Source organism: Dipteris shenzhenensis, chromosome 30, assembly GCF_047967505.1.
Source record: "Dipteris shenzhenensis isolate YYH24624 ecotype China chromosome 30, Dip_SZ_1.0, whole genome shotgun sequence".
Lineage (NCBI taxonomy): Eukaryota > Viridiplantae > Streptophyta > Polypodiopsida > Gleicheniales > Dipteridaceae > Dipteris > Dipteris shenzhenensis.
In genome coordinates this window covers 2,882,653-2,895,120 of record NC_141625.1, presented here as the reverse complement: position 1 = coordinate 2,895,120, position 12,468 = coordinate 2,882,653, and the positions used below count along the sequence as shown (strand labels likewise).

At 45.8% G+C, this 12,468-nt stretch overlaps 1 protein-coding gene across 1 annotated transcript in view; it reads right to left on the bottom strand.

Annotated features, from left to right (window-relative positions):
- LOC147881607 (uncharacterized) overlaps positions 1-12,468 on the bottom strand; it is a 73,580-nt gene that overhangs the window by 56,295 nt on the left and 4,817 nt on the right. Inside the window, exons 3-4 of the mRNA XM_087401217.1 lie at positions 6,820-7,032; positions 4,229-4,354 (exon numbers count right to left, since the gene is read on the bottom strand). Coding sequence (XP_087257343.1) covers positions 4,229-4,354; positions 6,820-7,032 — 339 coding nt within the window. The remainder of the gene's footprint in view (positions 1-4,228; positions 4,355-6,819; positions 7,033-12,468) is intronic.

Sequence of the window (12,468 nt, the reverse complement as noted above, 5' to 3'; positions counted from 1 at the left end):
CGGGTGAAGCAACCCGGAATTTTACAGCCCTTGGAGATACCACTAGGTAAGTGGGAGAGCATTTCCATGGACTTTATTGTAGGGCTGCCTACGACGCAAGGAGGGTATGATTCTATCCTTGTGGTGGTTGATCGTCTAACCAAGATGGCTCACTTCATTCCGACTAGAGAGTCTGTTAGTGCCCCGCAAGTGGCGGATTTGTTCATTAGACATATATTTCGTCTGCATGGATTGCCTAGATCCATAGTGTCAGACCGAGATGTCAGATTTACCGGTCATTTTTGGACAGCGGTATTTGAGACACTAAGGACTGAGTTGGGAATGAGTAGTGGGGATCATCCTGAGACGGATGGTCAGACGGAGAGAGTCAACCAGACTTTAGAGGATATGTTGAGGGCATATGTGTCATTGAGGCAACATACATGGGACAAGTGGTTGCCATTGTTGGAGTTTGCCTACAATGATAGAAAACATTCCTCTACCGGGTTCAGTCCATTTGAGCTGAACTATGGTTATAGACCAGCAAATCCAACTATAGTTGGAGTACCTCAGAAAGTGCCTAGTGCCGCGAACTTTGTAGTTCAGATGCGGGAGATGCTAGCACTTGCGAGAGCTAATATCCGCCAGGCTATGGATAGAGCCAAGGTGTATGCGGATGAAAACCGGTCTATAAGAGTATTTAAGGAAGGAGAAAAAGTTTTTCTCAGAGTTCCTTCGCACTCGAAGTCGTTGACTTCGGGAGAGTGTACTAAGTTATCACCTCGATACTGTGGGCCGTGGTTAATTCTAAAGAGAATAGGCAGTGTAGCCTATAAATTAAAATTGCCACAGGGGTGTAAGGTGCACCCGGTTTTTCATGTTTCGCGCTTAAAGAAATTTTTACATACAGGTGACTCACTAATCGAAGGTGTGGTTTTGTTTCAGGAGATAGAGGATATTGCAAGGCGCAAACCAACAAGAATCCTGGACCGAGGAACAATGCAAATACGAAATCAGAAGATACCCACGGTGTTGGTTGCATGGCATGGTCAGCCTCTATCCGAAGCTACCTGGGAATCCGTATATCAGTTGCGGAGAGTGTTCCCAGACTTTATCATCGAGGACGCTGATGTCTGAAGAGGGAAGGAATGTTACGCTCTAGCCGAGGTAGCATGACCTCGGAAGAATCAGTCGACATTTCCCTTAAAGGATCTATCTTTGTAATATATTGTTTGCGCTTCATGTAAATGATCGGGAGGGAATTAATGTCAAGGTCCTAGGTGAGGGCTCATAGCACCAGACTAGGTAGATCTAAGGCCAAGGGCCTAATGCAAAGGTTGTGCCTAGGGGCAAAGAATTTAATACATCCCAAGAGAGGGGTGAAATGTTGCATTAGAAAGGCCCTATATGGATGACATGTGGCATCTAGATCTATCTAGGGAATTGAGGCTTGCTGAGGCTAGAGAGAGAAGAGAAGGAGTTTCACGTAATTTTTTAGAACAAATTTCTCTGTCTGCTTATAAGCTTCAGCGAGATTTGGCTGGGAGGTTATACATGGTGCTGCTCCCGTGATATGAAGTAGAGATTTAATAAGAGTGCTTTACATCAATGTACAAATTAGGCTCCCTCCATGGTTCGCCAAACCAAGGACACAGCCAAAAGGGGTGACATTGGCCCTTGTTTAATGGAGAGCCATGGCTAGGAGATCACGACAGACCAACGTCAGCACTCTATCATTGGTTACATGCTACCACATCAGTGAGAGACTGAGAGGTCTCTGCCAAGGAGTAGGCTCGTATCTTTTCTCTCTCTCTCTCGGCAATACTCAAGAAGTCTCACAAAGCATTCTCAACTACATCTAAAACTTATCTAAACTTAGCTAACCTAGGCTCTAGAAAAAATGAGCAATGATCGTGCTAAGCCTAGTGCAACAATGATGAATGTACTAGCTATGGTGGGTGCAACCCCACAAGACACTCCATGAGAGATATAAGAAAACTCAAGTTAATATATTGCAATATCTATATGATCAACAATACATGATAGGTCTCTGCCCTTAAAATAGTCAACACTTGTGGGATCCTTTGATCCACATCTAATCTCCTTGTGGATATCCTCAATCCAAATCTCCACATCATGTACTCCACATCTTAGGGTGGCTACTTTGATTCTTTTCCTATACCATACCTTAGCCTCTAATTATGTGCTCATGGCACATAAGTTCATAAGGTACACCTGCCCTCTGTAGGTGATGGGTTCTTCCAATGCACCCTATCAAGGCACTATAGGCCTACAAATCTGCCCATTGCTATGAAGCTGTTGCAAGCACTCCACCTTGTGATAATGCTAGAGGACCTAGACGATGCAACTCCATGGTTTGGGTCTCATGGATTTCCCTATTACATATTCAAGCCTACACTCTATAAAAAAATTATCGCATTTTAACATTAGTCATTAATGTAATTGCTCCTCAATGTTTCTAGCACTAATGTCAGAGCATCATTACATTGCTTATTTGAAACAATTCAAAATTGGGCTACAGGAATAGAAGAAATCGGTATCGCTGCTCATGATGCAAGGATATATTCGGAAGGATTGATGCACCATCTAGCTGGTTGATACTCGGAAGGATTGATGCAATGATATATTCGGAAGGTTTGATGCACCATATAGTGGATTTGCTACCTGATGCTGACACTTTGCAGACTGCTTAATAAATTTCCACAATTATGCTCACATGTGTGTGTTAACATGGAAGCAATATAAAATTGGCAATCTGAACACAACATAGTGAGAATATCTCTTGTTTGGCATTTAAACTAACTATTAGACATAATTCGGTATTAAACTATAATTAAATGGCCTTTACAGCATTATAAATGAGCACAGTGTCTAAGACAGCATTAACTTGGCCAAAGCCCTTAGTCGCAGTCCACAACAAAATTGGTCCCATGATGTTTCCTGTACAACTGACAAGGGATCCAAGAAGGGCCTCATGGAAATCTCTGAAGAATCCGTCTGTGCTTCAACCAGTGGCAGCTCTCTGGGAACACATTGCTCTACATCTGCTGCTATAACCTCTCACCTGCAGCCATATGGCCGTCCAGGAAACACAATACATGGCTCTTGGTATTTTTATTGCAATCCCTTAGACGTCTAAGCTTTTCTAAATAATTGACAACTCACATAGCTGTTCAAAAGAATCAAAATTCAGAAAACAGATTCAACACTGTAAGCTTCAAAAGATTCTCTCAATTTATGTTCTATTTGATTTGTAGTGAGACAATCACCGAGGGTGGGCCATAATGTCACATAGTCACAAGAACCTTATTAAATTCTTCATAAGGCCAAAATGGCCTATGAGACAGTACAAGACAATGGATGAATGCTATAACTTCACTCACTCACTAAAGAAACTAGATCCGGGCAGGCAGCTGTATTAAACATTGAAAAGAAGAATTGGCACACTTACTCTCCAAAAATGAGAAGACCAAGGAGCATGCCCTTCTTTGGGCACATAGCAATTCTCACACAACTGCGTTGTTATGTGCTAAATGCAAAGTGCTATGTGCGAAGTGCAAAATTCTTTCCAATTATTTAACAAAACATCTACTCTCATTTTCAATATTCAATTTCAAGCTGGCACAGCAAAGGCTGGTTTTCATGTGCAAGAAGGTATTGCATACATGATATAACATAAGCTTCAAGATCCCTTGTCATCTTTCTTGTGCTGAGCACAGCAGCTCTTGTTTTAAGGGCGCAAACTACAATCCGTTACCTTGTTCCATGAGGCCAGAAGGTGGTAGATAGTCCATTGCTCTAGTGCAATTGAAGGTGTTACTGGCATCGTCATAAGCATAACTATAGGCTGTCGCACAAGTGCTCTTGAACACTTTGGAGTAAGAAGACAGAGTGCACGTCTGCGGTTACTGAAGGCACCTATGCAGCAATAGTGGGGTGTAGCAAATGCATCACAAGCGCTCCTACATGCCATTATCTGACCAGCGCTCTCATTGGCATCTGAGCAAGGCAAACATCATTCAAGTTGGAGGTGCAGCCAACATTGGCACAATCGCCACTCCCTCCTCTAGACCGCTTGTTAGTGAGATGTTGTACCTGTCTACTAGGTTGATATCATAGAAATCCTTTGGACCTAGGGTGTATTCGGCTAGGTTGACAAGAGGATTGCCTCCCACCCCATCATATACCAGCACTCCACCATAATCTCCTGTGGCGCATGAGCCAAGACCTGTGCTGGCATCAAAGGAACACCCAATTCATCCCCAGAATCGTCCAAACCAACCTGAAGAGGGCTTAAAATATTGGATTGCTCAGGGGAAAGCAAGAAGCCTTTAGCAGCCTCATCAAGTACATCCTAGCCAAACCGGGTAGGAGAAGTAGTTGATCAAGGCAAAGGTAGTGGAATCGACTAATGTGCCCGCAACACAAGTGCAAAAGGGAGTGCCAACATTAGCGTGTTACAACAATTTCAATTATGGAGCGAGGTGCAAGTAAAATCCATTCTCTCGTGTTAGAGAAAGGAATACACGAAAGCGTCAACAATTATAGAGGTAACGAGAATCTAGCTAAGAGATCGAAGCAAGCAACAATGATTGTAAAACGTACCTGCCAGAAGGACGAGGAGCACATGTGGGACTCCATTGCTACTGCCTTTTGCATGGAGTTATGAGGAAGGGAGGGAAGAAGATCGCAAGTGCTCAAAGCACAGTTTTGCAAGGGTAGAAACATCTTGCCAAAATGGGATCAGCACAGGTTCAATCAACAACAACGAGCTTTACATCTGCAGCCGTTTTGAGCAAGGGGAAGACAGAGGCTAACGGTGACAGTTTTTTATCGGTGATATTTTTAGGCAAGCAACTTGTAACAAAGTGATTTATACAAAAAAGAGCATGACACATGGCTGAACGACAACGTAGCTATTCAAAAATCCCACCATGATGCCTGCCTAAACACTGGAGTGTACTCTAGAACTCTACTTAAAGCTAGCTAGGGTTTGCCAAGACCATCCGATACAATAGAAATGAAATGGACATGGTGCAATATATTTAGACTGGCCGGGGTGTGTTATTTTCACTGATATGTTGGAGAGGAATGAATCCCATTGATCCATCCTAGTGCATCCTTTATTGTAACATGCAACGGTAATTTGATCGTGTAATTCACAGCAAGACCTTTAAACCTTTAGCGAGGAATGAATGTTGTTTACCATAGAGAGAGAAAAGAGATGAGGGTAGAGAGAGTGTAGAGTCGACAACCGATTGGGTCCCTGTACCCACTGAGGGCCCCCTCCCCCAATCAGGGGAGAATTTACTTTATACTTGGAGAACTGAGAAATACAAACACTCTTCGAGAGAGCACGGAACGCACTTCTGAAGAGCTCACTGTGCACACGTATAGCATACCCAAAGACCTGAGAGGCAACGCCGACCAATACCGAGACCTTGATGCTGTCCACACTGACGATGTAGGACGCTTCTGCAAGGCAAGGAAGAGGCTTGTGCTGTCTACCGGAAGGCAGGGTTACTGCGTGAGTGAGAGAGTGAAAACTAGGAGTGATAGATCCTATGAGAGAACTAAGAGATGACTGAAATATAGAGCTGAGAGTGAGCTGTGTAAACTATAAAAGAGAGCTAAGCAAGCTGAGGAAACAGTGTCCAAACCTCTCTCCGTTTGCTGGTCCAAACCTCCGACTGTTGAGCTGCGTGGTCACCTTCAGATCAGGCTGAACTGATGGCCAAGGGACTGAGGCTAGAGCAAGACCAGATCTGAGGGTCTCAAGGGCTGCACAAAGAGGCTGAAGTGGAGCTGTAGGAGAGCTGAAGGCCGCGAGAGCACTGAATGAGGAAAAGGGGCAGCCAAGGGGCTCTTTTATAGGGCTGGAACTGAGCCAACCCAGTCTGTAAACAGCCGACTGGGTCGGTCTCTTTTACAGACTGGTTGGCCTACAACCAGCCTATAAAAGCCCTCCCTGACTCATTTGCCAGGGGAGTTTTTGGGCAGCCTTTGCATGCTGCCTTCCCTGCTTACCTGTCCAGCCTTTTGGAGGCCCTAAAGGGGCTCCTAGCCTAGGCTAAGACCTAACCTATATGATGGAAACATTTAACCTACTTTCTCCAGTGGGTACTAGTGAACAAGAACTGAATTACTGACTTGACCTAAGGCTGAGAGACTGGCCTACGTAGCTTGTGCCTGACTGTCCCTGGACAACGACAAAATCTCCTATCTGGAAACTATAATGCACTTGTCGATGTAGCCAGTGTGTCACCTTGCACCCAAGTGCAGGGGTGCATGTGACATTTCCTCCTCCTTAACTTGGCGGTAGGTTCATTGCTTCCAAGTAGTCCGTCAATATTTGGGGAAACTCCTGGAAAAAATCTTCATCCAACCACATTGCTTCATGGGTACCTTGATCACGGAACTTGGTGTAAAACTCACGGATCTTACGTCCTGACCCATGCTTGAATTTATGAAGAAGGATCTGTTCTGGCTGCAACACTTCAGCTTCATCAAGAACTTAAGGTTGTTGCTCGTCGGAAATCTTTGAAAGAGGAGGTCCAAAATATGGCTTCAACCAAGCTACATGAAACACATTGTGCATAGTCCAACTGTCTGCTGGTAGACGTGACTTCATTGAGACATCGTTGATCTTTTGAATAATAGGGAATGGTCCGAAGCTCCTGAAAGACAGCTTTGGGACAGCTTTGAGCATCGCTTGCCCACCTACTTCAATCTTTGCTTGATAATGTGTAAATACACCCATTGACCCTCTTTATACTCGACATCTCGTCTGGATTTGTTAGCCTAGCGCGTATACGATACTTGAGCTTTGGCGATGCGGCTTTTGACGGACTCCATAATCTCTGCCATTGATTCGGTGGTTTTATTGGCTTCAAGAGATGGAGACACCATTCGGGTAAGGAGTGAGATAAATCGACGTCCAAACGCCGCTTCATATGGTGTGCGACCATTACTCGAAGAATAGGTATCGTTCAGAATGGCCCGCACAAGTGGAAGCAACTGCTCCCACTTTCCCTGAGCATCATGACAATATGATTTCAAAATATCAAATGCCATACCATTATACTTTTCCGTCTCGCCGTTCGATTGCGGATGGAAAGCACTGGATATTTGCAACTTAGTACCAAAATTATCAAACAAGGCTCGCCAAAAGTTAAATGTAAACTTGAAGTCTCTGTCGGATGTGATGGTCTTTGGCAACCCTCCAATGGGATACCAATACTTGATAAACAAACGAGCTACATCTTCAGCGCTGGCCCTTTGTTTACAGGGAATGAGCATACAATATGTACTAAGGCGACAAACAATAGTAAGACATTGAGTATTGCGCGTACCTGCGGATGCTGGAAGTGGTCCCACGAAATCCATACCTATGTCCTAAAAAGAACCGTCGGGGATTGGCAATGGCATAAGCCAGCCTGCCGCTTTCTTGTGGGAAGCCTTGACCTTTTGGCATATTTGACAATTCTGCACATAGCCCTATACATTCTTCCGCATCTTTGGCCAATAGAAATAGCGCTCTAACTTCTCCAAAGTCCCATTGATACCTCTGTGACCACCGGTAAGGGCGTCATGGGCATCATGAAGAAGCAACTGCCGTTTGTTTTTTAGTACACATAATATTTTATTATAGAAAAGCCAACCGTCCTCTACTGAGTAATAGCTTGGAGCAAGCGTCATGGCGAACTGGAACTGCGTGCCAAACTCTATTGACTTCGCGTACTATGCCTTCATGCTATCAAGATCCTTTCCTTTGATTTCAAGCACAGTGGCCTAGAACCTAGAAACATTTCTTGTGATACTGGCACATCCTCAATATGCTGCTCGGCTGTCGCAGAAAAGATAAGGATATCGTCGAGAAAGATGAACAGGCACTTCCCAATATACTATGCGAATACCCGTGACATCATCTTGTTGAATATTGGTGATGCATTCTTCAGACCAAAGGACATGACGATGACCTCGTAATGAGCTCGCTCAGTTCGAAAAGCTGTCTTTGGGATGTCAGCTTCAAAAATCCGAACTTGATGGTAGCCATTCTTGAGGTCAATCTTTGAAAAAAATCTTGCACCATTGAGTCTTTCCAAGATGTACTCAATGCGGGGCATAGGAAACTTCTTGCTTATCGTAAGCTTGTTGGGTGCTCTGTAGTCGACACATAGTCATGCAGATTTATCCTTCTTTGCCACAAATAGAATGGGTGCAACAAAAGGTGAAGAAGAAGGTCTAATAAACCCTACGCATAGTAATTGAAACAATTGCTGCTCTAACTCCCCCTCCATAGAATTTGAAAGTCGATAAGTGAACTTACTTGGAGGTGTCGAGTCCGGAAGTAGATCGATGCGATGGTCTTCCGGTCAGTTGGGAGGCAGCTGGGGTGGCAGATCGTTCCGGAGCATGATGTCTTTGAACTCTTGGAGTAAATCCACCATTGCTTGCCCCATCGGAGGAGCGGCTTGAACTGTAGTGATTTGGCACTAGACATAGACAAGTGCACACATGGCACCCTTGCGGGCAGCGCAACCTGCTTGAATATGAGAGATTAACGAAATCCCTGGTATGCTCCGATCACCGTGTATCACAACGGACTTAGGTAAACCTTCCACAATCGTGAAGGTGTCCTGCCGCCAATCAGGCGTCGGAACATGCTCACAGAACCACTGAATCCCGAGAATCATGTCGGACCCCATCAAAGGAGTCAATATAAAATCCCGTGTAAACATGGCCTTCTGAACTGAAAAAGTGAAATGGATAGCCTTATGCGTAATGTGTGTGCGCAAGCCGGGCGTGAACCCATCCATTGCAAGCTTGTGAGGCACCAAGGTGCACCCCACTGTCTTGGCAAGCTAAGGGTGTTAGAAATGAAGAGGGAATGAATCACTCAATCCTCCACCCAAGATCTCTCCAACTCTCACACTCAACTCAGATAGATGATCACACATGCAACAAACACACACCCAGAAATAACAGCAAGTATAGATGGAGAGAGAGAGTATATTCATCCACCGGATGGTGGGCAGAAAATGGCTCCAAGGGAGCAGTACAAATCACAGCAGGGTGCTGGAGAAAACTGATGAACTCTCTCTCTCAAACTGTCCCTGATCTGAGTGCTGAACACAGCCTTGGAGAAGGGCTTTCAGTATCGCACTGGATGCTGGGCTGAAAGGAGAAGTGGGCCTTTTACAGGCTCTGCCCAGGCCCCTTCAGATGACCGACCAGCAGGGTCAGTACCCTGTCTGGTGGCCGACCATATAGGCCCCATAAACCGACCAGGGTTGGCCCTGGTCGGTGGCCCTGGTTGGGCCGACTTGGCCTGCCACAGGCCCCTATATAAGGGTGCCCTGGGCAGCCAGTCTGCGCTGCTGCTGGTGCCTCCATGTGAGGCCTAAAGCCCCCTTATACCTGCTGTTGCAGGCTGCGACCAGCCCATGTGCTGGTCGCCTATATCTGTCATGCTATCCTCCCTCCGGTTCCGGCCTGAGTCTCTCTCCCCAGCCCTCCTACCTCTCACTGCCCCTTGTCCCCTCAAATCGGGGGCTCACAGGTGGGCACAGTGAGAATCTAACACCCCCCCTCAATGTCGCAATTGTGGGCCAATCCCCATACGTCTGATGAGGTGCTCCATCTGTTCTCGAGGGAGTGCCTTCATGAAGAGGTCGGACAAGTTGTCGGCGGTTGGGCAGTACATGAGCTCGATCACGTCATCGATGATGAGCTCTCGAACAAAGTGGTAATGAACTTCGATGTGCTTGGTCCGCGCATGGTACACTGGATTCTTGGCAATGGCTATGTAACTCTGATTGTCGCACATCAGCACTGTTGCGTCCTCCTGACACACGTCCATGTCCTCCAGAATCCACCTCAACCAGTGTCTCACAAGCTACTATACATGCGGCTCTGTACTCTGCCTCTGTAAAGGGCCACTGTGGGTTGCTTCTTACTCAGCCAAGAGATGGCACTAGATGCAAGTAAGAAGCAATACCCTATTGTTGATCTTCTGATGTCAACATCACCCGCCCAATCACTATCATAGAACCCGCCTAGTTCGATGCCTTTGCTGTAGGTGATCTCGTAGATGCAAGTACCCTTTAGATACCTCAGCACCCATAAACCTGCATCCCAATGACTCTTCCTGGGAGAAGCAGAGAACTGGCATAATAGCCCAACTGCATAACAAATATCAGGTCGAGTATTGGTAAGGTAAAGCAAGCTTCCTACCAATCATCGGTACAAAGGAGTATCGACCGGCTGAGATGTGTCGTGAACACTTAGCTTGAGCCGACCTCCATGGGAGTTACTGATGTCCTGCAATCCTCCATCTGGAATCTCTTCAGAAGTTCTTTGCAATATTTCTCTTGTGAAATGAAAATCTTGTCTTTGGCTTGCTTTACTTCTATCCCAAGGAAGTAGTGTAATAACCCAAGGTCCAGTCATCTCAAACTCAGACATGAGTAGCTCCTTGACCTGAGAAATCTTCTTGACATGGTCACCTGTCAAGATAAGATCATCAACATAGAGGATGAGTACCAATCGCAACCCCTTCTCAATGAACAAGTAGAGGTTTGCCTCAGAAGGGCTCCGACTTAGCCCTATCTTCTGAAAGAATACATCTATCCTTTGGTACCAAGCTCTGGGGGCCTGTTTCAGCCCGTATAACACCTTCTTCAACCTGCAAACCTTTTACGGGGACCCTGGATCTTGAAAGCCTGGTGGCTGCTCTACGTATACCTCCTCCTCCAGGGTTCCATTAAGGAATGCGGACTTTACGTCCATTTTAAAAATAGGCCAATGGAATTGGGCAGCAAGGGCAATCACTGTCTGGATAGTAGCCATGCGAGCTGTGGGAGCAAAAGTTTCATCAAAATCCATGCCTTCAGTTTGAGCAAAACCTTTGACCACTAACCTTGCTTTGTACTTATCCAAGCTGCCGTCTGATTTGTATTTAAGTTTGTATACCCACTTAGTGCTGATGACTTTCTATCGCAGTGGCCAGGATAGCATCCATATCTCCTTGCATGGCAGCTTGCCATTCTCGATTGTCCTTTGCCTCCTCGAAGGTCCTTGGCTCTTCAAGCTGAGCCACCAACGCAAAGTTCACGGATGGGGTCTTCTTAAGACGTTGGGACCAACACAATCCAGAACTGCTACTCTTAGGTATATCAGTGACCCGAGTGTCTTCCAATGTTCTTAGGTACCATTGCCTTCTAGACAAGCCCTACAGACACCATCATTGCCTGTAATGGATGGAAGTCCATCCACCATCTTCGACTTTGACATTTCAGCCAAGGTTCCATAGCTGACATGACCGAAGTGCTCATGCCAAAGTTTGAACTTTCCGTTGTCTTCATGAACCAACATTGCACTGAGGCGGTACAATCCGTTTTCTTCAACTCCTTGGGCCACCATCTGTCCATTTGCTTTGGATGTCACGGTGACCTTGCCGTCCTCAAAGAGAACTGACATGTTGTTCTTGTCCATCTGACTTACAAACAATAAGTTCTTGCAAAGGTTGGGTACATAAAATACTCCAGAGATATCCTTCTCCTCATCCGCGGTCGTAATGAAAGGAATGCTACCAATGCTCTTCACAGGACATGTCCGGCTATCCCCGACAGAAACTTTGGAATCCAGGTGTGTACTTTCCATGGTTTTGAACCAAGTCTTTCTGTTAGAAATGTGCTTTGAAGCTCCACTATCAACATACCAACCCTCTTTTCCTTCACTAACTGCATACGCTGAACAATGTTCACTGATTAAAAACAACTATCCTGTCGTCACATTGGCAAAATCATTCTTAGGCTCTTCTTTGATCCTGGCTTCTCTCTTCCGCTTCTGATCTGCCTTCTTCTTTCGGCATTCTTTGGCGGAGTGGCCAAGCTTTTCACAATAAAAGCACTTCATTTTATGCTTTCGGTCAGCGTCCTCTGACTTCTTGAACTCCTTTGACTTGCCTTTTCCAGGCCTGTCTTTGGCCACTAATGCCTTCTCGTCGGTTTGCGTAAAGAGTTCCTCTCGAGCCTCCTCCTGAAGCAGGAGTGGGCCAAGCTCCTCAAAGGTGATTGGCTTAGTCCGTTGACCCGCAGTGACCGTAGTCACAAAACTTTTGAAACTCCGTGGCAACTTGTGGAGCGTGAGCAACGCCAATTGACTCGAGTCCTGACCAACCGCTGCGAGCTGGTCCCGCACGACTTTTACCTTTATCAAATGGTCATGCACAGTATCACCCTCGTTCATATCAAGATTATAAAGTTGATGCTGAAGAGTAATGATACGGGCTGTATTGTCGGTTTCATACAGCTCCTTCAGTATGGCCCACGCGTCTGAAGACCTCTCTGCCAACTGAATATGAGGGATCACAACATCTGCTGTCGTGCCGATTAGCATTGCTAAGGCTTGAGCATCCCTCTCCTCCCATGCACTGAGTTCATCCCCATCTGCTTCGAATAGAAC